Source organism: Embiotoca jacksoni, unplaced genomic scaffold, assembly GCF_022577435.1.
Source record: "Embiotoca jacksoni isolate LCO1_2020_lvr unplaced genomic scaffold, fEmbJac1.0.p SCAF_21, whole genome shotgun sequence".
NCBI classification, from domain to species: Eukaryota; Metazoa; Chordata; class Actinopteri; family Embiotocidae; genus Embiotoca; species Embiotoca jacksoni.
In genome coordinates, this window is record NW_027185352.1 from 4,109,468 (window position 1) to 4,134,712 (window position 25,245).

General features: G+C 43.9%; 1 protein-coding gene across 6 annotated transcripts; it reads right to left on the bottom strand.

Annotated features, from left to right (window-relative positions):
- Window positions 1-141: 141 nt before the first annotated feature.
- Window positions 142-25,245, bottom strand: nap1l1 (nucleosome assembly protein 1-like 1). Of its 6 annotated transcripts, none has more exons than XM_069156478.1 (16): window positions 25,139-25,245; window positions 19,495-19,531; window positions 18,342-18,430; window positions 14,390-14,492; window positions 10,748-10,889; window positions 9,680-9,772; window positions 9,094-9,222; window positions 8,821-8,892; window positions 8,601-8,740; window positions 8,085-8,230; window positions 7,969-7,988; window positions 7,062-7,184; window positions 6,751-6,783; window positions 6,603-6,653; window positions 4,764-4,800; window positions 142-2,080 (listed from the first exon to the last, which is right to left on the bottom strand). In XM_069156478.1, exons 2-15 carry the CDS (start codon window positions 19,509-19,511, stop codon window positions 4,795-4,797), a joined length of 1,164 nt encoding a protein of 387 aa, XP_069012579.1. In that variant the 5' UTR covers window positions 19,512-19,531; window positions 25,139-25,245; the 3' UTR covers window positions 142-2,080; window positions 4,764-4,794. The 6 variants fall into 6 exon arrangements, with proteins under 6 accessions (XP_069012579.1, XP_069012578.1, XP_069012577.1 ...); XM_069156477.1 differs by having other exon boundaries at window positions 142-2,083; XM_069156476.1 differs by lacking the exon at window positions 4,764-4,800 and having other exon boundaries at window positions 9,692-9,772.

A 25,245-nucleotide genomic window follows, 5' to 3' on the forward strand; every position in this document is an offset into this window, starting at 1 on the left:
TAGTTTTTCTCTTAACGTTTTTGTTAAAAGTTGCAACATTGACAAAAACATATTGAATAGTGTGTCAACTGGCGTGCCTGGACACCGATTTATATTTCAGGATGATGTCGGAAGAAAAAAAAACAACAAAACCATAACAGACATGTTTAACCAATTTATTCATGAACATACACGAACAGTTATTGAGTACATTAGTATTTTGTAGCATAGCATTTTGCCTTGACAACAGCTGCTCAGAAGGACCCCACAGAAACCCTGTCATGTCCTTCTCCAATGAACATGATGTGAATCCTCCCTGCAGAAAACAGAAGTACCCTGGCTCTCCACGGTGGACACGATGCTGCCCGACACAACCGACACGTGGCTGCTTCCACAACTCGAGAAGGCCTTGAGAATGGACTGGGAGGGAGGCAGGCTACGGGTTCTTCTTGGTACCCCTCCTGGCTGTAAGTATTGCTCTGACATGCTTTTTCTGTGGCCTTCTGGGTAACAAAGGGGGAGGAGGGGTAAGGGGTGGGAGGGTGGTGCGTCATTGGCCAACACGCCGGCCTTATCACGTTTCCCCCTTTTTCACAGTGATATAAATGAACGGAGGCCTCCGGCACTGGGCTGAGGTCCGTCTGAGAGACCTGACCAGACACGAGAGGTAAAAAGGTTCAGAAACGCAAGAAAAAGTCGGGGATTTTTGTGAACCTGAAATATGTCCTTGCTATCTGCTGTGCTACATCTGCCCAACGCTGCTCCTACAGCCGCTCTGAACATGCCAAGTGTGCCTCCCCTGGTGGGAAAGGTAATGCACCGAGAAGGCAGATAGCACTATAACAGAGTGGGGGGGGGGGGGGGTCGCAGCACCGCCTCACCTGTCCCTTTATACAGGGAGCATCAAACTAAGTACTGCTCACAAGGAATACTCAGACAGCTAACCGATGACAGGACGCCACTGGTACATCACACGCTAGTACAAAGTAGTGCTATCAAAAACAAGAGAAGACGGCAGCCACCCCACTGTGAGCCTAAGAGGAGCCTGAAGCACCAGGTTTTTGGGGCTGGGTGTCCCTGGACTGGCCATCCTGCCAAACACTCCCTTCAACTCATCTAAAACAATTCTCTGGAATGTTTTAAGGGACTCGGCCGGGCTGCGCTGCCCCGAGCCCCCCGGGGAGTCACGCCACCCTCACTTGCGAGCGATTTTTTTTTTTTTTTTTTAACAGTCCGTCCAGTTGAAGAAAGGCGGACGCTCTTCGAGACAGAGGTTCACCGATGGTGCCGGCCAGTCTGCCAACTGGAATGTATCAAAGAGTGGAGAGCAGTCGAGCACGAGAGGCCGGGGGAAAAAAAAACAAGACAAAAAAAAACACACCGACTCTGGATCCCACGCTCGGCAAGACTAGATCAAGTGGAGTGGACACCCGGCTGCAGGTCCTCCGTCTCTACAACTGGAAATGCTACAGTGCTTTTTCAATTGCTAAAGGCTCTGCTAAAAAAAATAAAATAAAATAAAATAATTCACCTGGGACAACCAGAACTGACCAACCTGGAACTTTGGTAGGAGGAAGAGGAGGAAGAGGAAGGTGTGTGTGGGGGGGAGGGAGGCAGTCGGGGGTATAAATTGACGTCGCCGCGATGCAGTCTAAACCACAGCTGTTGTCTAAGAGCAAATACAACAAAAGACTTCACAAGAACCCAAACTAGTTTAGCAGTGAAGAAACACGTTCATGCTTTTCGAGGGAGATATTTTTCCTGTAGTCTATCTATTGTACAGAGAAGGAGGAAGAGAAGGAAAAACAGGTCTAGTAAAATACTATGTATATCGAGCCACGCAGCTCCCAGTATATTACCATGAGTTTTTGTAACAAAAATCTTGAAACCTTTTTTTCTTCAAATTCTCTACCAAGAAAAATACAAAACATTATAAGGCGGTAAGTAACTATTTTTTAAATCTGTTTTTTTGTTTGGTTTTTTTTGTTCTTTTCTTTTTCTTTTTTTTTTTTAATTTGAGAAGCCGTTACAGTGCAGTTGATCCTCGAGGTAACCAGGCCAGGCTTCACTGTTGCTTGCACTCAGCTGGGGGGGCTGCATCCTTCTGGAAGAGACCACAGAAGGGGAGGAGGGAGGGGGGTGTTAGGACAGAGACCTTTATATATATATATATATATATATACACACACACACACACACACACACACACACACACAAACCACTTCAAGACCCAAACCACTCATCAAGCAGCTGGAAGAAACAGCTTCTGGTCTTGATTTTCAACAGAACAGAGTTGACATATGAACGTGGTGACTGTGACACATTCAGATTACACACGTCATGAAAACTATGGTTCTTCGTAGCATCTTTACAAATGCAGAGTTCAAACTGTTGTGGACCGTGACGACGCTCTGATCTTGTATACAACGAGTCGGTGTGCATTTTAAAATGGATTCTTTCGATCAAAGTATTTGGAAACAGATGTATTGATAGAGTCACGGGGGCCTCCTGATATGACCGTCAGATTAAACTGAATAATTAGAGTATTTAGCCGTGATTATTTGGGGAAATACGTTTAGTTAGAGGAGAAGATTGATCAACCCTCTTTCCTAACAAGCCCATTTTCCAGAACGACCTCCTCTTCCAGGCTGCAGCTACGAAGCACTCAAGTGTCTCCTCAACTCCCGCTCAGTCTAAATATGAAACGGGCGTCTGCAGGCGGCGCTGGATTTACAATATCATTTAGAAGCTGAGCCTCCATCCACATGCAGTTTCCAACATCAACAGAACGCAGGACACCGGGACACGTAAACACCTGATCCGATACTGATGCTCAATGTGTTTATAGAAATATGAATTACCAGCTTCCTCATACACCATTTAAATAGCAAACCCTATAAATGTGATCAAACCAGTCATACCAAACAAGTACGATAGAAACCCTGCAGACGTGATGGTTATTAATATTCCATTTCCAGAGCTCCTGTGCAGTAAATAATCTGACTTAATGCATCCTGGACTTGATAAACGGCATAAAATGGACAAACCTTTCATGGAATGAAATAAAATTAAGAGTTCATAATACGACTATAAAAGTATTTTGAGGAAACCGATTAAATCTAAGACTTGACGACCTGCAGATATTCACTCTGAAACATCGCAGATATTAAAGGAGCTTTTTTCATGAGCAGCTGTTGATTTTTCTGGTTGAGGGATGTCATGAGAACAATATGGTTGTTTAATGTGAGGAAGAAGAGTTCAGCTCAGTGAACAATAACTTTAAACCAAAAGATTTCTGGTGGACAAACATTGACAGTTTCTAAATCGCTTCTAAAATCCTTTTTGCATTTCAGTTCTTCTGCTGCTGCTGTTGTTGTTGTTGTTGTTGTTGTTGTTGTTACTACCGGCTGACAAACTGCACTTCGATATCAGATTCCCCCGATCAGACAGCTGATTGAGACTTTGGAATATTTAGCTCCATCATCTCCGCTGGTTCATGATTAAAATGTTTGGGGATTTATTTTGAAGTTTGTTTACAGCAAACTTGATCGAGGGATTTGAATGAGTTCGGTATAAACAGATCATGTTGGGGAAGAGAGCTCCGGTGTGTGCAGACATCTGCCGAAGCGGCGCATATTGTGTGGCTGCAGGGTAAGAAGTGTCGACACTTCAAACATAACCTCAGGCCACTCGGCGCAAATAAATTAGCTGCCAAGCGCAGAGGAAACGCTCGTGGAAACAAGGCCTGATGGGAGGTAATTAGGCGCCACCGTACTCGGGGAAGGGCGTCCATGCAGCCGACATCAGACACTTCCAGAGGTGATGGCACGCTGCAGCTGCTCTCGATGGCCTGCTGCCACACCGACACTTACACCGGAAGGTCATTTCTGCCATTGTGCGTTACATTTGGCTCCTAATGGACTCTTTCAAGCTCACGTTGCAAAAAAAAAAAAAAAGAGACGTCTGTGTGACGGGACTTTACACACTTTGTAATGTCCCCGCTTCTCGAGAACGTCACATCTGACGAAAGACATCCAGACTTTGATTCTTATTTTTATCTGCAGCGAACAAAGACTGAAACGAATCCAGCAGAAAGTGGGCTGCTGCTGACGGTGACGTCAGCCTCAGAGATAAAACACTGTTGGGATCTCTTGTAGTTTGGGAATGTGCCAGCTATTGGTTGGGCCGTATTTCAAGGAGGAGCAGCTCTCCAAAGCCATTAAACAAACATTAAAGCCGACCTATAGGGGACAATGTAACGGAGTAAAACTGATGTGAACGAGGAAGGAAGATAAAACCATGAACAAACAGATCGATGACGTAGAAATGTGTCTTAAAACACAAACGTACGGCAGACAAATCATCACCCTCAGAAATTGAAAGCTAGCCTGCATTTGTAAACGGTACGAGTTCAACATGGTGGAGACGAAGAATGAAAAAAAAAAAAAAAAAAAAAAACGAAAAAAGAGGGCCGGACTTGCTTCAACATACAGAAATGATACAGGCGTAAATGCAGAGGTCGTTATGGGTTAAACTTTATAAAAAAAAAAAAATTAAAAAAAAAAATCAACCAAACAAACAAACCAGTGGGTTAGTAAATCAGGAGGGAGCAGCACGGCGGCGGGGGAGGAGCTTATGAGTGGGGCGGGGTCAGGGCGGTGCAGAGAGACGGACGATAGGACGGAAAAGAACAGGAAGACGAGGGAAGCCAAAACCCCCAAAGAAGTGAAAAAAAGGGTGGCGGTGGGATGGTAGTAAGCTGACAAGTCATGAGCTGTACCTACCAGGATAGGGTTATTTTTCTACTGTCACCACTTAAACCTGGTGAGGAAAAATTTAAAGAGTAGCTGACAAAAGATGCCAAAGTGACTGGAGATGAAGAAACATTAATGAATAGGAAAAAAAACAAAAGAAGCAAAACTAGCAGAATACAGAATGTCAAAGACGTTGGTTGTTGGTTTTTTGGGGATTTTTTTTTTTGTGTTTCCCCGTTCAGCAGAGAAGCAGCAGCGCTCGTGCTGGTTTACATGGAGTGGTGTCAAAGTTACAGGCAACTCGACCCGGGCCAGATTAGTCAAGTCGGCGCACTCGGGCCCTCAACGCATGCATGTGCACCGGGAAACGCCGAAATATCAAACTGTAGAAATACAGTTCAGTACATTGTTGATCTAGAGATTTCCATGCGTCTTATTGGTGCTTGCGCAGCTTGTTTTTCTAAGTCCACTGGTTAGTTTTCATTTTTGAGGAAGTCAGCGAGGCAGAATATCTCTGGATAAATGGAGGTCTGCAGGAGGGACCTGCTATTTGTTTGTCTTGCCCTTATCAGGTTTGCAGTTCATTGCGTGTGCGGTCATGGACATTCAGGGCCGACTATAACTGTTTATTGAGGTTGATGCAATAAGTGATAATATTATTCTTAGAAATGCAAATAAACAGGACGAGGACGATATACATTTTAAGACTGACAAGTTTATCTCCATCCACGTTCAGAGAACCTACAACGTGCCTGAGATTACTTTGATTTACTCTTTATTGTTGAGCATGTACGGGCTATAAAAACTAATAGAGCCCTTCAGGCATCGTCCAGCCGCTCAACTTGGTCTCGGTCTTCCAGTTTTCAAGAATTCAGCTGGTTTTCACATCGACAATAACTATTTAGTATAGCAGGTTTTGTGCAGCTGTTGATGAGAAGGAAGCCGTTGCCGTGTTTCTTTGTTAAAACGGTGTTAAGAAACACCTCATTCTGTCTCTTACTGGCAGACTTGCAGATATCTAGTGAGTCATCATTAAACAAAGATAAAATAGAAGCAGAAGATTCTGCGTGGTTGTGTGTATATATAAAGATGAGCTATGCTATGATTAGCTGAAATTCAAACATAATAAATTAATGTTGATCCTCACTGGCCGATAAATTGTGTATTGCTACCAACACCTTATATAATGGCATCACTTCCTACACAACTATGTGTCGATACATATTTCAACTATAATTAACATTATAAATTTTGGTGCACATTGTACTTTAGTGTTCTTTAGTTTAAGGGTGTAAGTTACTTTGACGTTAAAATTTGAGTTTTTAGTAACAGCATGCAGTTTTGAGACTTCACTGGTTTGTGAGTTTTGCTGAAAATACAGCGGCAAAAAAAAAAAAAGAGGAAACATATCTACTGCATGTGTTTTCCTTCTTAGTCTGGAAGCCAAATCAAGATCCGGGCAACAAAATAAAAGCTGAAGCAAACCAAAAGCTGGAGTAAAATGAGATGCATTTGACAGTATGTATTCTGTATGTTGAAATCTTGAGTCATTAAAAGACAGCCGTTCTCCACCTGCAGCTCAGGACCCCCACTGAACTCTGAAAAGTGTACTGCTGAAAGATTGTCACTTTAAACTGACTCATGAACTGTGGGAAGTTCAGAGAGAGAGAGAGAGAGATCGCTGCAGCTATCCGCGGCCTCCACTCAGAGCCTGGGAGCATCCTGAGCCAACAAAGTTGAGAACTGCTGAGCAAGGTTTTTTTCAGGACACCAGAGATCTTTAGAGGGAGGGTGCGCGCGTGTGTGTGTGTGTGTGTGTGTGTGTGTGTGTGTGTGTGTGTGTGTGTGTGTGTGTGTGTGTGTACTCACCTTGGGATCGTAGTCGGGGTCGTTCTCCTCATCAGCCTCCTCTTCACCTTCCTGAACACACAGCACAGAGAAAACTTCAGTTAACTGGCTTCTCTCAGTTCAACAGACACTCAAACCAAACGGCTCCTATCAGTCGTGGCGAGTTTACCTCATCATCCGCCTCCTCTCCCTCTTCATCGTACTGTTGGGGAAGAAAACAAATGATTAGCAAGAAAAACGTTTCGAGTTTAATTCAACCCGACTCGCTGCTTTCCCAAAGGAAGCACATTTCAATTTAAAATCCTCTCGTCAGTCTCCCAACTTATTGCCACAACATTTTTAGAACTTGTAACGGAAGAAAAGAAAACAAGGCTCACTTTTTCCTCGTGTGTTGCCTTGACCAAACCAAACAGCAGCGAAGGACTGCAGAGTGAAACGCGTACGATTCAGCCAAAAGCGATATTAGATGGCGTTACTCACGTCGTCGTCGTCGTCCTCGATGGCCTCTCCTGTGAAGTAGAGCACGGCCCGAGGTACGATGCGCTCGCGGATGAAGTGGCCGATTTCAAAGTCGGCGGCCAGAACCGCCTCTGAGTCCTCGTCCTGAAAACAGGCAGCCACAGTTTGTTCACGCTCTTCCGGTGTTGTTCCGGAAAGCTGCACCAGAGCTGATTCTGATTCAGCAGCTTCACGCAGCGGCTGCTGATCGTGTGTCGCAGCCGGCGCGCCAACAGATAACGGCCGAGTTCTCTCAGCGCTCCTCCATCATGCAACAGTAACGCAACTAAACACACACATTTCAGCCCAGAGTTACATCCTCTGATCACCCCAACAGATTTTGTAGAAAAATTAGGAATGTGGTTATTTTATAAACCTTTGGTCTTGCTTGGAAATTATCACTAAGGATTGCTTTTAAGATGAGCAAAGTGCAGAAAAGTTAAAAAAAAAAAAAAAAAATTGTTTTAAAAAGGTGGGAAATTTAACAGTTTCAGCTTCTTTGAGCCAAAATAAAATGAAAAATCAAAGAGAATACACTAATTTGCTTCAAATGTAAAGCTACAGTCCTGTAAAAAAAAAAAAAAGGTTTAATCTCCTCACCAGCAGAAGACTAATTTTCTATAAAGACAATAACTCCCTGGCGGGTTCGCTATCAGCACCATGTGATAACAAGCTTCAAACATCAGCTGCACTGGTAAACAGCAGCTTTCTGGGTTATCAAAAATCATTAATTAAAGCAGCACCTTCAGCTACAAAATGTGCAGGGACCGAAGTGAAATAAACTAACCCAGTGAAAGGGTTTACATTCGAGTCATGTTTCCATATGTAGAGCACAAACACCAGCAAGACTTTAAACTTAATAGCAGGTAACAGAAGTACGCCGACTCACCAACTCTCCGCTTTCTGGAACTGTAAACAAAGAAGATGGAGACAGTTAATCCAGATTCAACACAAACCGACCCGAGTGGATAATGACGTGGCAGATTTGTGCCCAGTCATCCTTACCCTCTGGCGGGGTGAAGAAGTTGAAGAAGGAGTCGTTGGGGACCGTTTTGGTGACTGTCCTGACGGTGCCGCGGCCCTTGTGCTTCTGTTTCTTCTTGATTGTTTTCAACGTGACGTTTTTGCCCTTCGTCCAGTCAATCGTGCAACTGTGGTGAAACGCGAGGAGCAGACGGCCGGGTCAGGATTCAGCAGGTTAAATGTAAAGACACAGCTTGGATTTACTGTAGTAATCAATCTGGTGGTGACTCATCGCTCAGGCTGGGGTGGGCGGAGCTTATTTTGCCACAGGACACGAGACAAAATGAAGCTGCTTATAAACTGTACAATGAAGTTTAGTTGTAGGACAGGACGTAAACTATGCGTCTAAAAGATTTTCTTTGGATATAATTAAAAAAAATTCACAGTAAAACAAATTAAGTGAGAAAAACGACACTATTTGAAAAATGAAAAGCGATGATTCTCAGCAGAACATAAATCCCGTCGTTCAGGCGTGTTGAAGTGCGTTGCGGAGCTCACCCTGTGCAGCACATGATCTCTGGCCCGTCGAAGGAGAAGGGGTCGCTCTCGTCGGGCTCTGACCTCATCTTGTAGGTTTTCGTCAACACTGTGTTTGTGAAGAAGTCGTTGGGGTCGAAGTGGAACTCTAGCGAGAAGCTCTGTTGAACGCCACGAGAGATCCCCGTTAAAGACGGCTCAGAGAACAGACCGAGTTAAAACGAGCGTCTGCTCGACTCACCATTGGTTGTCCCGGATCTGAGAATTTGACTTTAATATCTTGTAAATGTTTGAGGATGGGTTCATCGTGTTCCTGGAGGGAGAGAAATAACGGCAGCGTTTAGAAGACCATCCAGAAGAGGGAATATTTACTTCTGTTTCAAAGCGTGCCACATATTTTATTTAAAGCGCCTATGCACACTTCGTCCAGAAGGTGGAAGCAAATCCTGATTTTTCCTTGCAGGAAGCTGCTCGTGTCTGTGACCCACTTTCTCAGCCGTCTGGATGAACCTACCTGCAGCATGTCACTGAGCAGGTCCACGTTTTTGAAAACCGTTAACCAGAACTCGGGGATGCCTTTGGGGTCTTCCTTCTCCTCGTCCTTCTTCTCCTCCTCCAGCTTGGCCTTCTCCTTCATCTCGTCCTGGTTGACGAGAGACGTTTTCTCTTCAAAATACAGCGAGCTCGAACATTTTCATCTTCCCCGTTTTCACACATACATCACGATATGGAAAAAAAAGAGCTTTTCACCAGCAACACCCACATACAGCTCGCAGCGTTACAAACACGACAAAGGACTTCAAATTAGCACCAAGAGAACTATCAACATTTGTTACAAAAAAAGATTTTATCCGCTGGACTGCTGCTTGGCAATTCAGACAGCTGAAATCAGAGATGTGGAGCTTAAATCTTATGTTCTTATTAGCTGCATGCAGTGAAGCCATTTTTGAGAACTGAAGCTTCTTGTGCTCTGGAGGAGACCAACAAGCTGCATGCATGAAATGTAGACGCAGAAGAAAACGGGGGGTAAAAAGAGCAGAACGCTTTCAGAAAGTGTCGAGTCAGACAGAAAACCATGCAGGTGTATACGTCACCTGTACCTGCTTACTTACTGTCAGCTCTTCCTCCTCATCCGCCTTCCATTCACACTCCTCATCTGTGGGCTCATAAGCTGCTTTCACGATCTCGCTTCTCTGCGAGGAGGCACAGAGTAAAGTTTGTAACCGTGGCACGCAAATTCTGAACAGATGTAAGGTTATATGTAGGTCATGGCACATTGTGGGATTCTCACAAAGACGCAGTTCTACGCGACCCAAATACAATCAGAGGAACAAGGTTCTGTTTGAGGGTAAACTGGGTTTTCTTGGGAGACTTTCCGTTTCCACCCTCGTTTTGTTTACATGAAAACAAGCTTTTAACGTGCCGTTGGTGACCAGAGGAACACCGGAGGACGGTCAAGCTCGCTGAGTGAGAAAGTCAGGAGTCCCTCCATGTTTTACAGACCGTCTTCAATGCTGACCAACAGCACTAAAAACAACGAAGACAAGGAGGACATGCTTGTCTCCTGATTCAATGTCATCAAAATCTTGCGGTGCTGATTGGATCATGTTTTGACATTTTGGGGTTTGGCAATTCTACAAGTATTACAATTGCATATTATGGTCTATTACAGTTTGTTAACCAATATTATTTTTAAACACTAAACCATTGAAAAATGTTCAGTCTTCTAAATAGGCTTTACGAGTTTTACTTCAGCAGCATCACCGCTACAAATCCTTCGGCTCCATCTTAAAGCTATAATAAAAATCTGTCATTAGAAACACCAGTTAAAGAGGCCAGTAGTCCATAAAGCCAAAGTAGGAACCTTCTATTAAAGAAAGCCCTTGTATAATGAAGTTAAATAGTGTGTTGTTGGAATAAAGTTAAAGTATTGTTGGACTAAAATGAATCAAATCAGAACCGTGAGGATTTATTCACTTAGCAGGGAAACGGAGACTTTCAGCTGCTGTTTTTATAAACCAACAGATCTCCGGTTCACTTCGTTTCCATCTGCGAGTCAGCTGTCTGTTACTTTTCACTCAAATGTACCGTGAGGTGATGCGGACAACAGAAGCTTCGTAATTACAGAATCCATGCTGAACAGTAACAACAAAGAAAATGTGACGTACTTTGTCGAAGAGGGGCTGGTACAGGGCCGCGTACTTTCTCTCCAGTTCATGGACTTCTTCGTAGAACTTGGCCTCAATGTGGGCACATTTGACCTGCAGGTTCTTGAGGGCATTTACACGTCTCTTTACAACCTTTGGTAAACTGTGGGGAGACAGACATGAACGGAGAAGGTATGAAGACAATCGAGGAAAACTCGCTCATTCACTCCGTCCTTTAGCTGCAAACGGCGAGCTGCCATTTCACTTCTGGCAAGTCCTGCGAAAAAATATCTATAATTCTGAAAACAATGAGTAAAAGTATGCATAATATCAATCTAATAGCCATTTTGCTGCCATCGTTTTGATTTTCAAACTGTATAAAAGGGTCAACGATATGAAAATAATTTTGCAATCACGGGTTGTTTTTTTCTCCTCCATTTAAAAGCGCGGGACAAAATGTGCTTAATAGGGAGCAAAGAGGCCCAGAGAGGACGCCGCTTCAGGAGATAATCTGCCGAGAGCTTTAGAGAACAGCAGCACACTGCAGGGCAGCGCTCTCCCCAGAGGATCTCCAGCGAGTCAGGGGAACCTGCAAGTCCACACTTTGAACAAACTGAAGCGACGCCAGGAACCGCGTCCGCTTCCATCAAGATTTGCTTCATTGAACGGGCGAGTGAAGAAATGGCGTCTTGTTTGTACGCAGATTTACTGGTGTCTGCTCGGGGAATTCATGGCTCGGTTCCTGGTGCGGATGATGTAGCGGGTCCCTCGACGTTGCATCATTTAAGAGACATTTCTGCTTCACATGAGGAACTCAAACATTTAACAAGCAGTAAGCTTCATGTGCAGACTAAACCGTGCACCCCCCTCCACCGTTTCATCAGCCCGGTGCTGTGGTGGCGTTATTCAAACACACACACTTCCCTCTACATGTTTAACGCACTGCAGCTTTGTGACTTCCATCACATCAATGCGGCCTGTCACCAGAATTACACAACCGTCGGACCGCGACTGAAATCATTTTTGCATAATTGTGGGTTTCAGCGAGCTGTTTTTACACAGATGAGTTGAAATGATTTAAACACAAACTGACTGCAGCTCTTTTAAATGTCATCTTTTTACGGTTTTGGTGGGACGTGAGCGGAGGCTCGAGACTCGTAACGTTTAATATTCAACCGACCACATCTTAAAAGGACAATGTATTGACATTAACATCACGGGTTTAGCTGCACAGCCAAACGCTGCAGCAATGCTTTGGGCATATTTGGGTTTCGAGGCAAATGATAAAGAGAGCCTGATAACTTGGAGGTGTTGCAGTCAGAGGCTTCCAATAAATGGCTCTTTTTAATGTGTTTAATGTTACAACACACTTAAATCTAGTTTATAAATTTAGTGCATTTAATTCTCCACCACTGGTTTGACATGGTCTTTATTTCAGCAGGCGCTTTCAGTGTTGAAATATCACATCTCCTATGTTACTTACATTTAAAACTCTGTTGTCGTATCTACGAATATTCGATTAAAAACCCAAATAGTTCAGAGCGAATTTCCAATAGCAGGTTTGCATTAAATGCCCATCCTCTGTCTGAACACCATGCAACTTAGACATCTTAATCACTGCCCAAGAATCAGTTCAAGCATCTCCAAGTGTGTTCAGCCAGACTTGTGAAAGCTGTACTGAGGCAGCACAGAGTCCAGTTCCTCCGCAGTGTGGTAAATTAAAAACGCATGCACTTCCCTGGCAGGGGAACGCATGTCTGGTCCCAAGTGCTGGGATGTAACTGGTGAGCTTTATTTATTTTTATTTTATTTATTTCACTCTATTAATCCCCGAGGGGAAATTTCTTCATTGCTTGTTGGCGACTGCAAAAACACTTGACATGTTGATCAAAGAGCTGCTTGCTGATGGTTTTGCTGAGGAGAGGAGCAGCGGGAGGCGGCCCTGCAGCAAAACACACAGCGATGTTCACACGGCGTCTCTGAAGCTGCTGCAGCTGCTCCGGAGACAGTTTCATGTCTCAACAACCTGGTGCATTCACCGCTTTTGTAGGACGAACAAACGAAGGCTATAAAAAGTATTCCCACCCTCCTGGACGGTTCCGTGTTGAAACGAAGGATCACGGTGGTTTTAACCACACGGATCCAAATCAACTACAGCTGTAACACAGAACAACTCATTGTCCAAGTATTCATCCTCTCAACTGGCCTTCATTAGCAGAGTCTGTGCAGCACATTATGCAGCTCAAGTCACCTGCAGAGACCGTTGGTGGTTTTTACCAGAACATCATTGTATGCATTCAATTTAGTGGCTTTGCACTCTGGTATGTTGGAGTTTTTCGAGGACACCAGGTGTTCAATGAAAGCCGCATGAACTTCAGCAGAAAGTAAGAGGTGGGCTACATTTTGGTTTTGTATTTCAATATGAATGAATAACTTTACTTTTTTTGATATTCTGTTAAATGCATATAGCTTTACTTTATTTTAATGTTTTGAATTGTGTTTAATCGTATGCATTTTCTTTTTATTGTCTATATTCTTAAATGTTCCTTTTTATCTGGTTTTTTTTGTCAGACGCCATGTACTTTTCTTGCTGTAAAGCACTTTGAGCTGCGTTTCTTGTATGAAAGGTGCCATAACAAATAAAGTGTATTTTTCTTAAATATTTCCCTTCCCTTGTGTATGTAAAGTGAACAGTCTGAGCACACTGTCAGGTGGCTGACATGTGCAGGGGAAATCTAGCAAACAAGCTGACTGCAGTAATCCGACACACTGGCTTGTGTCGGTGAGACAATGAAAATGAAACGGCCCATACACATCCGTCAGGCTGCTCTTGCACACTCGGGTTGCTTTCCGCTGACCTCCAGGCTGAGCCAAACAAAGCGATGCATGTAAAGCTGCATCGATATCTCTTCCTGCTTCACTGCTGGTGAGATGGTTAATAACTAAACTGACCCTGGACTGAGGCACGACATTATTTTCATATGAGCAACTTGACAGTTCGACAATCAAACGTGAATGTAGTGTCTGAAAGTCTATTTGTTTCTTAGCTGTATATATAGTTGGGTTTTTTTGCATGCAGAGAGAGAAGCTACAACCAAAGTCAAATTCCTTGTATGTGTAAACATACTTGGCCAATAAAGCTGATTCTGTTACAGCAACATGGCTGCCAAACATGAGTGAGGCTGAACTTAACTCAACATTGATTTGCATTGAAGCACTCCCACTGAACAAGGCGTTTAGAAAACTACTCGGTATGTAAAACTATGCAGTTTGACAAGCAGAAACACAAACATCCACCCAACATGTATTTACACGCAAGTGATTGCGACCTACAACTGACAGCCCTCTGCAACAGCATCTAATTATGAAGAAAATCAAATAAATCCCTGCTCAAGTTACTGAAGAAGTTTTAGATTAAGAACAAATCATCTGCCTTCATGTTCTACACTAAAAGTACAAACAAAACAACAGAAAATCAAAAACACTATTGGCTAAAGTTTTACTGGGCTTCTGTCAAACTTTTCATTTCAGACTCAGTTAATCAGTCAAACTGCTTCACAAACTACAGCTGCAGATTCTACTTGACTACAACTGCAAAGAAAATGTTCTTGGACTGATTTAGCATTTTTTTTTTTTTTTTTTAATAATTGAAGCATCCCTCACCTCTCCATGTAGCCTGATGGTGAGCCGTTCAGACCGTCCAGCCTCTCCTGCAGCGCAGCCAGGATCTGTGGATTCTGCATCATCTGCACCGTCAGCTGACGAGCTGAGGACACAAACACACGTACAGTCAGGAGTGCAGTGAAATATGACAAATCACCCGAGGGAGCAGTCAGGTACTCGTGTGCTCGGAGGGAAACTGACCCGGAGGGAGAGAGGTTCGACTGAATTATAGGTTTGCACAATTTAGCAAATTAATATTTGGGATGAGAATCAGCAGCTGCGCAATAAAACCACTATATTTGTTCTCGTCAGTATTATGACGTGATCGTCCCTGCAGTAGCCGAGCCATCATGAAACCTACTCAACATCTCCACATCCAGTTGACCAGAGCAGAAAGAGTGTGTCGAGTTGTTTCCTGCCCCAAAACGTTGTCATCTCGCCATCACCTGACCTTTAATTAAAAACGTCTCTCGCACATTTTACTTGTTCTATACTTTAAAGCGACACTGAATCACGTCTCGTTATTCATAGGCGCTGCCAACACTACATATACACAAAAAGGTAGCAGTCAGCAACAAAGGCTGCTCTCCCTTTGTTGGAAGAGGCAGGCGACAGATGGTACAATCCAATTGTCCGACACTTTGCTTGCACCTATCAAAGCTCGGTCGGATCGCTGCTGGCAGGTGAAAAGATTAAAGAGATTGGAAGTCACTTTTCTGTGCTGGCACATCCTGGGCATTAAACTGGGAACGTCTCACCGGCTGAAATAGGTCAGCCGTCCGAGAGGCTGCATGGAGTCCAATAAATACACGACGTGTGATTTCACACAACTCGAGCTGTTGGCTGGATGCTTCGACACCGAGCGCTTCTCTGGTGAATAAATCGATGACCATCGGCTACAACAGGAGAAGTTGCCATTTTCTTTGAAGAGATAAAATGAATGTCTGCAGTACGCATCGTCTGTGTTCAAGAGGGAAAACACTCCACCCACAAACAGAGCTCCCGTGTGCTCCAATTTTGCAAAGTAGGCAGTTTTTGACACTTACAGATAGATTTTTTTTTAAGTGAAATATCTCTTTAAAAGTGCTCTTGATGAACCGCTCTATACAAGCAAGTTGCATTTTTAGGGCCCGAGCATCTATTGCCCTGTTGGGTTTTCGTAAAAATGTTCTCGTTCTTCTTCTCCTTACGTAAAGTGATTTTCCTTTTTGGAGGCTTTATCATATTCAAAAACTCATGAAAGTAGAAACACATATGTCTCCCGGCGAAAAATTTCGTATTCTAGTGGAGTCGCGAGTGGGCGTGGCCAAATGGCTCGAGAGCGCCCCCTAAAGAGATGCCCCGGCGGCCACATTTACCTAAATTCACCAAATCCGGTGGACACGTGTATCACACCTAGACGCACAAAAAAGTTACATTGCACCGTTACGTCAACTGGACAGGAAGTCCACCATTTTGAATTGAGTCGCCATTTTGGGCGATTCTGACACATTGTACTTTGTCGAACTAGTCTGAGGGATTTTGTCCGACCGACTTGAATTTAGGTTCTATGGATAGAAAACATGTTTGGGATTAAATCTTCTTAAAATAATTCGTTTTCGTCGATGTGTGTGCCCGTAAGAGGCGGCCATTTTGAGGTCTCGCCATGAAACTACGAGTTGCTTTAAATCTTATGTACATGGACCGACCTTCTCCAAATATCACAGGTATGATAACAGCCCCGCCCTGAAGACCCCTGTGGGGTAATATTCCCTCAGTCATAGCGCCCCCTGTTGGCCACTGGAAATGACACTTTTCATACTTTCACATTCTACGTCGAACTGGTTGATCACATAAACCTAAAGTCGGGTCACAATAACCTAAACATGTAGTTGATGATATATTGAGACATTCGTTCGACTTTGTCAATGGGCGTCACCGTGACGATGCAGCAAAGTTTGATGTCTCGCCGTGACACAGGAAGTTGATGTTTAAGGTCAAAGGATGGTAGGTTATGTTAGGTAGTTACTTTATTAATCCCCGAGGGGAATTTTTTTCGCTACAGCAGCATACAGAAGCAATAAGATAATAATAGAAATAATAGAATAAAATAGAAAAGCAATAAAATAGCAGGATGCTTGAAAGCTCACAAAACGTGTGACATACATCCAAAGGTGGTGAGACGATACATGTGATATGTGTTTTGCGAGTGGGCGTGGCCAAAAGGGTCGCCAGCGCACCCTGTTGGAGACAGGAAACGAGACAAAAATAGCAACTTTAAGCGGGTATATGCGGTCCCTCGCGCGCTGCGCGTCGGGGAGGTGGCGCGCCGGGGTGCGAGGGCCCGTACATCACTGCTTGCAGTTTTAATTATTCTTACTCTTCCTTAACCCTCTGAAGCGGACGTCATTTTCAAGGTGACTTCCCCAACTTCACTCTTTAGTCAGTCATTATTAGGGCCAGCCATTCACGCCACGTTTTTTTTTTCAGAACAGTCTTGGCTATCCAGATCTTTCCTCATTTAATTTGATGAGATTTTTTTTTTTTTTTTTTATCTTAACCTTATTTATCAAGGAAAAAAATGATCTTGTCTTATTAAGACATGTATCTTACCACAAAATATTGTCAGTAGAGATATCTTTTTTTATAAATGTGTAAGAGAGATGTTCTACAATCTGGCGATATCTGAACCACGTTTGTGGGACACCATGACTCAGCAATTTGAAAACAATACATGTGTTTAGTGCCTGACGGTAAATAAATGTCATGAATGACTCCGGGGGTCCTAAACCAGGGACTCACACTCATAACATATAAACTGTGATATGTGCTAATATCAGTTGTATTGTAGACCCGCAAATACATTATTAGTATTTTTGTCGTACAAAGTGGGATATAATGTTAGCCCCGTGATGGAGACGGGACAGAGGTCAGCTGGGATTTCAAAACTGGACCATCTTAAAAGACAGAGAAACGACAGGTCTCATCAGAAGGGGCGAGTTCTGATGTTTATTCTGATATAAAGTACGCTGTGAAGCGACCGGGACTTTGGGAATTGTTCAATTATTCAACGCACTTGGCTTTCATCGGCTTCCATTTTTTAACCGCATCGCCACACCTTAAACAAAGAAACCACCATTTGCAATGATGTCATGATCTAATTAAAAAGTTAGTGCATTTAAGGTCTGATCATCCCGTGCCATCACCCGGTTAAAAATTTAGTCAAAGAGCCGTACATTTGTAGGAAGAGAATTCATGCTGTGACTTCAAAGAGTAAACTTGAGGATGTGGGCTGTTTTATTATTCAAGTCAGTTTCACCTTTTGCTCACAAACATCTCCATACTTGTGGGTCCGTGAGTTCCACAGCAGCCTTGATATGTGAACGTGTGATATGAGGTCCCCTAAGAGTCTGCAACGTGTGTTAAGGCTGGCAAGATTCAACTGTGTATTACTCATGCATTTATAATCCCCGTCAGCTTCCAGGCCTCGTGTACGGCTTTCCTGAGAGCGTGGTCGCGGTGACAGATCAGTCGTAGGCAGCCAGAATGAGTCTTCTTTAAAGTCTGCCTTTTAAAAGACTCTCAAACTTGCTATAAAAAGGAGAGGCCAAACAGCCATCTATATCTATCCACACTGAGCGGGGAGTAAGCTAATATAAGAAGAGCTGTCTGAATCATTTATCGAGCATCAAAGGGCACATAAACGGCATAAAGATCCCAAAATAAAATGGATTAGTGCCTCCCAGCTTTTAACTACAATTCAGAATCGTGTCATGCAAATAACCCTCGGCCCATTTAAATACCAGGCAGAGTTCAGACAGTTACTCTGCTATCGGAGAGACATTTTAATACACCTCAATGATTCAACATTTATTCTGCGCCCAAGACTTTTGCACATTTCATTATCGAAACTTGGCATAGATTCACATTAACAATGCAACTTCCTTTTCAAGAAACATTTTCAACAACCTACCTTTGCTGTTTTCATCTTCCCCCGTCTCCTCCTCTTCCACTTCCTCCACGTCCTCCATATCTGCCGGGTCCATCTCAGCCTGGTCTTTGCTGCTCGGGGAGACAGAGGACGTCAGGAAGGCCAGTCAAAAAACACACTCCAGACTGCACGGCATCAACAATGACCACCAAACGGGACGCAGCATGTTCACGCCGAGACTTCCAGTGACTTCGGCCACCGTGTCGGTGGCAAAGGAAGGCAACCGGCTACTTAAAATCTTTCATAATTGAACAACCTATTGATTGGTGGACAAAAACAAACAAAGTAAACATGTTCAGCACCAAAGCATTCAGGCAAAAGATCACAATCTCCCAGTAAGTTTATAACAATCATCAGTAAAGTGCTTGACATTGAAAATATGAGGTAACACGCCTTGCTCAAGAGCACGTGTGATGTTAATTGAGGGAAAGACGTGTTCATGCTTAGTCACATTCCCCTCCAGGAAGATATTCTCTATTCTAACTAATGGGATGCTGTGTCGATCTAAAATACTCCAGCAGTAATCAAAACTGGAGTCTGTTTTTACCCGTGATGCTGTTGTAAGCAGTGAAACGTGACACCCTGCTTCCAGATGCAGCTGGAGAGCTCAATACTGGACATGACACAGCTTCAGCAGCACAGCCGCTCATCCTCCAGTCAGTCTGCAGCGCGAGGTGAAAATCAATGGCCACCAGAGAGAGAGAGAGAGAGAGAGAGAGAGAGAGAGAGAGAGAGAGAGAGAGAGAGAGAGAGAGAGAGTGTGTATATGTGTGTGTGTGTGTGTGTGTGTGTGTGTGTGTGTGTGTGTGTGAGGGTGACAGCATCCATCCTGTTTGGTGTGACAGCCACTGGAGCGTCACTGCTGTTGGACCGACGTTAAGGTCCAGCACTCAAAATGTCGTGAGGCGTCTTGCGTGTGTTCGGTGTGAGGAGCTGTGGCGCTGCGAGCCGAGTCCAGGCGCGGCGCCCCGTCCCAAACAGACGGCGCTCTAGTAAGCAAGCGCTGCCCGCTGTGGGTTTAATCATGTCGGAGATCTGAACCAGTGGTGTCAGATCAGGCGTGTTACCCCCTCAACGATCAAAGACCTGAACCCAGAGTGACGGTGAGTAGTCACTAGTAACAGGATGTACTCACTTGTCAATGTCTGCCATCTTAGCTGAGTCAAGTGTTGCTGGACAGAAAGAGGAGAACATAATTAGATTAGAAACACGGGAAGAAACAGTAATTCTAACCAACATTTGACTGTCATCACATCTGGGTCAAACAGTATTTGCAAATAAGTCCTGATGCTAATTTTAAGAGGAGTGTAACACAAGGTCGATGTTAAAGTTAGCAACACACAATGAATGACAGTTAAAAACGGCTCCCGGGATTTATTTTGGAACAGAATCGGGTGCATTTTGCATCTAAGCAGCAGCAGTCATGTGACCCTTTAATAACAGCATCTCTCAAAGCCTCCGTTCTGTCAACTTTTATGATGTTACATGCATTTTATCTTTTTCACAGCTCTGTTAATCAGACTTCCAAAATAAGCAGTAATAAACTATTGCTAATTCTTGTACTTCTCATTAACCTTTATGGCTCTTTCACCCGCTGCAACATGAGCTGGTGGTTTACACCTTCATGCAGCACAAGACGGGCTCAGGTGAAACACATGAAAACTCACTTCCACAAAAAGTTCCCCAATTAAGTTTTCACACATTTCATCCAAAGCTTCAACTATCAGCCAACTGATTCAAATAAAGACTCAGGTTACATCACGCTAAACATTGTGATAGCGATGCACCTCCCTTCAGAGAAAGACAGATACTTTTTCACAACTTCTATTATGCAACTTGGATTTTTACATAAAAGTCTTCTCTACCCGTCCATTTGGAGGGAAACAAAATTAAAAAAACACCATCACAAGTAATCCTACTCTAGTTAAATACTGCTGCGTGTGCACCAACCCCCATCCGACAGGAAATTCGTAAAAAAATGCATATAAAAAGGAACCCTGTGCAGCAGTCAACACAACATTTCACTGACAGCCTGCGTTCGATGCAAAACCACAGCTGAACCTTTTCTTTTGTATGCAAGACGCTTACAGAATGATTAAACATGCAAGACTGGAAATGCATACGTTAACATGTGCATGCTGCTCCTACACAAGTCAACCTGTCACTATAAAGCTGAGCGTGAACTCTCGCTGCCCAGGAGGGAGCTGGACTCTTCCTCTGCAGAAATTTGGGGGTTTAAGAAATTGCAGTACCAGCGTTTTCCTCCCCATTTTGAAATGTAACAAAAATGACGGAGGGGGAAAAAATGGTGGTTCGGCGTTATTGGTTTATTCTTTAAAAAAAAGAAAAAAAAGAAAAAGCCCTGCGAGACCAGTAATTTCACAACTTTTAATCAATGAGTTAATCAGCTGCAAGCGTGGCCAAACTATTTTGGTTTCGTTTCTATAACCAAATCTACACCAACGAGGCAGCATGTCTACGAAGAGTGAACATATATTGATCTTTTTTTTTTCCACGGTTAAGTTCTTGACGGATTTTGTTTGCCGCTCCTTTGAAGGTGCCCCTAAAAAGTTGACAAGTCACAACAACAGGCAGCCACTGAGCCCTACTTCCCTATACTACCAAGTAAGAACTCGTTTAACCCGATTAAGGTTAAAGATCTGCGCTCTGATGACTTCATCTTCAAACAAACTGCTTCCTTCTTCAAAAGGACGAAGTGGTTTTCCAGGATTTTACCAAGTCGGCCACATGCGTATTAAAATAGTTCCCTTCTCGGTACCTTCTGGTCCAGACAGGATCAACCCCAGCTGCGAGTCATCCACCCTTCGCCCCATCCCAGAGCCTCCTTCCCTCGAGAGAGATTGATTACCGTGGCGTTGCTTTCAGAGGGGCAGATAGGGGAGACTTGCATTGAGAATCGGTACCCATAAGACAGCGAGGCAACAGATCATGACCTGAAAGTGAAAAACGCTGCCAAAACTCACAATCGCTAAGGTGACTGTAACTCAAACCTGAAGCCTTACGATGAATTACAGACTGGGAAGAAATCTGCTCGTCTCAAATGGAGGTCATTTGAGGAAGAGGAGATTTTCCAATATTGACGCCAGATCACAACAGACCAGAGGGTGGTGAGGATGATGTGAATTAACGGACAGTTTGGCTTTAGAAAGACAACCACACACAAAAAATAAAAAGAGGCCTAAAATAATAGCAGCTGATCAGTCTGAAATGTTCAGGATGTAATTTAGGGGGACATATTGGCATAAATAGAATATTTATAAGTACGTTTCACCAAGTGTATAGTCATCTAAGAATTTGAAAAAAAAAGAAGCTTTTGTTGCCTTCGAATGAGCCTCAGGTATCTACACGGGGAGCGGGTCCTCCACCATACAGGCCGCCATGTTGCACCAGCATGTTTCCACTGCACTGCCTCCGGTGAGGGGGCCTCCGGTGAGGCCACTTTACAGCCTCTTACACACTTGAGCGCGGAGGCAAGGAGTAATCTGCAACCTGTCCACTAGATGCCACTAAATCCTACACGCTGCTCTGTAGAAACCACAACAACCCTCAAGATGTGCAGTGAGCGCAAATGTTTTGTGTAACATCAGCGTTGAGGTTCCTCCTGTCCATCACACTCCACGCTGGACGTGCAACAATACGGTGATCACTGTGACCATGAGAAAGACCACGATCACCAACAACAGGAAGAAAACACAACAACACGCTACAGCGAAGGAGCATCTGTGCCGCTGAAGCCCACTTGATGTTCGCAAGGCAGCAGCAGATCATTTCATTACATGTTTGAGCATCAACTTCATGAAATCAAAATGCAAAGCTGTACACCTCAAAGCAATTTCCGTAAAACAGTTTAAAGTTTTTAGCCACCCATCTTTGTCTCTAACACGGGGAAGTCAAGGCTCGGACACCACAAACATTCCCTGGTCAGCCCACATCTCCGATATCCTTTATTGAATATTACTACCAGGTATAGTATAGTATAGTATATGCAGCAGACACATGTGAATGTGAGAATATATATATAAATAAAAATATCGATGTCTATATTGATATCACTGGAAAGTGAGTGAGCCCACGAGCAATAAAAAGACTTCAGTGTTATTAAAACAAAATACCATTGTTTCAAAAAAGTAAAACGATTTCATGAGAGCAGAGCATTTCCAAAAACATCTCTGTATGTCTCATTTATTTTTACATGTCTGTAGCCTTTAAGCATTGTTATAAAACTCTGATGTAGTTGCTTTATTCAGGTCAATTTTTGTCATTTTCTGTTTGTCAAACAAAGCAAAGCAATTTGAATACATTAGTTTAGCCTCTAGGAAGTGATTATTTTATACCGCTGACAGTTTAAAAGCATAACAATTACTCAATTAAAAAAAAAAATACCTAGCAGAAAATTAAATCCTGGATTTTTTTTTTTGATTTTGACTTTAAACATCTGCCATCATGACAAACTAGACTAGAAAACAATGAATATACATAGAAGCAATGTTGTGATAATTTCACCCAGCCCTTATTAAAAACCCGTTGTTGGATTAAGCTTCATACTGAACCTGAGAGCACGGCCTTTTCAAAAATCTTCTAAAAGTAGAACATTTTAATAAAAAACATAAAAGGTACACCTGGTGATAAAGGTTCCTCCTCATCGTCTCTGCCTGCTGCCCATCCATCCCATCAAACCCTTAATTGCATTTACCTGCATTCGGGCCAAATCTGTCCCTTATTAGATGGCAACACTAAAACAGCCGCAGGGCTCGAGTCCCAAAGCCCAGAAGTTAAAACCTCTGGTGTTACACATGACTGGAGAGAAAGGAAAAAAAAAAACTCTGGTCGAGACGTTTTCGGGGAGGAATTTAATCAGGAACTTACACACGGTTTCTGGGTTGCAGGATTTCTTTTAAATGAGCAGGAAACGGATCCTTTCAACAAAGCCATCGAATCATAACAAATCTGTCGCTATACTAGGTGGCCTATATTCTGCTAATACAGCACGATTATTTAACTACAGAGATCAGAGCTCAGAGCAAAGTCATGTGACGCATCAAATTGTTTCTTCCTACATTAGGGGATAACTGATGAAGGCAGCTGCCTGTGTGTTCACTGATTTGTGACTTTAATTATGTCCCGTTTCTCAACTTAAAGCTGCATTCTGCCCTTTTTTTTTTTTTTTTTTTTAAAGTAGTCACTCATTTTTTAGTTGACTGATGAATGTACAAATGCACCTTATCAAAGAATAATAAAAGCACAAATGTCCCATATGGCACTACCATATCTAAGGTAAGATGGCACATACCAGCCAAGCCATCTTGTATTTCCTATCATGCCAAATTATTGATGGAAAAAGTTCTGTAGAAAGCTCTTAGTAACAGCATGTGCTTGGCACAAAAAAAAAAAAAAAGGCCGTCATGCAAAATGAGATGAGTGCTTTCAAATTGGGGTCAATACATGCTTTAAAATGGAAAAGAAAAAAAAAAAAGTGATCCCAGTAAGAAACGCAATGTGGACAAAGTGCTTTAGTGGGAGATCCAGTTGCAGCATTTTCTGACTGCGGTGCTGTGAGGACATTAACTGCTTAACTTCCTAAAATACCGGAACAATACGTTGTTTTTCCCAACGAAAACTAATCTGAATATCTGCATCTGATCTGTCCAAGTGATGACTCATGAGGCGTTGCCAGGTCACGATTAATTTGCAGCGTAACCACCAATGCAAGATAACTGTCCCTCATCGCGCACCTGTCCAAAAAGACATCAAATACGAAACGATCCGCGTGTGTGAAGGCGCTTAAACAACACCTGGTCCGGCAGACTTCCCCAACACGGACCTTCTCCTCTCCGGAGAGCCTTTCCTCTCTAATCCCGACCAGCGACCACGTGTTGCACGCTGAAGTCGAGCGAACCATCGAGGACAAAAAGACCCGAGCTGGTGTCCGCCTGCTCGCACTGAAGACACATTTTCAACCAAAATTTGGACCAAGCGAGTCAGCCAACCTGTTGAAACGTTCACCGTCCGAAGTCAACGCACAAATGTCCGCTCGTCCTCGTCCCCACCCCCCACAAACAAGCCGACTCCCCGCCCGGTCGACAGGGTAAGTAGCGCCGGCCTGCCCGGTCTCGTCACTGCACCGCCTCGGCGAATCAGGCTAGTTCAGCTAGCTTATGTGCTGCTAGCTTGATGCGCACTACTTGGACTGAGCAAGTGGGAGGACCAGCTCCGAGGGACACGGTCCCGGAGCAGGGACATATGGACCAGTTACCAAGTGGTGCCAAACGCTTCAGTACCACGTTTTAACCAGCTTCTCTTATGCAACGCCACCAGCTCAACCAAACGCCGGATCCCTTCAGTCCAGTCTCCTCCAGCTCCTCCAGCTCGGACATCCTCCTCCACAGAATAAGGTCACGTCCAAAAAGACAGGACACGAGACACGTGTCAACAAATGTCGAAAAACGCCGACGATTACGGGAACTGTCCGACGCGATGTCGTTTCGGTGAATGCCACGATTGTCAAAACGATCCAGCGGAAACGGGCAAAGACGGCAGTCTCCGTTTTATTTATTTCTTTAATCGCGTGTGCCGCTGACACACATCATGGAGGAGCAGCCTCAATGGCTGCTGCCGCGGTCGGACTTCACTAGCATTAGCAAAGCGGAGCCGTTTTCCTCCGCCGCCGTTTGAGCAACACAATTTGAAATTTAACTTCCGAGACGACGCGTAAGTTTGGTGCGTCGGCGTCGGAGCCGTTTCCAGGTCCCGTCCCTTACCTTCGCTCTCTGGCCGGAGGCTGGAGTGGTTCGGCGGCGCTGCGCAGTGAAGCGGTCTCGGTGAAGAAAGAGACTCCGCTCCGATGGCGGTAAAAGGGAGAGAGATC

Bases quoted from the DNA above. Each gene is read 5' to 3' on its own strand.
- nap1l1 (XM_069156472.1), bottom strand. The intron at 9,223-9,679 runs GTACAGGTGACG...CTCGTCAACCAG, and splicing joins AGCTGACAGTAAGTAAGCAG to GACGAGATGAAGGAGAAGGC. The intron at 8,893-9,093 runs GTAGGTTCATCC...CTCTCCCTCCAG, and splicing joins TGCTCAGTGACATGCTGCAG to GAACACGATGAACCCATCCT.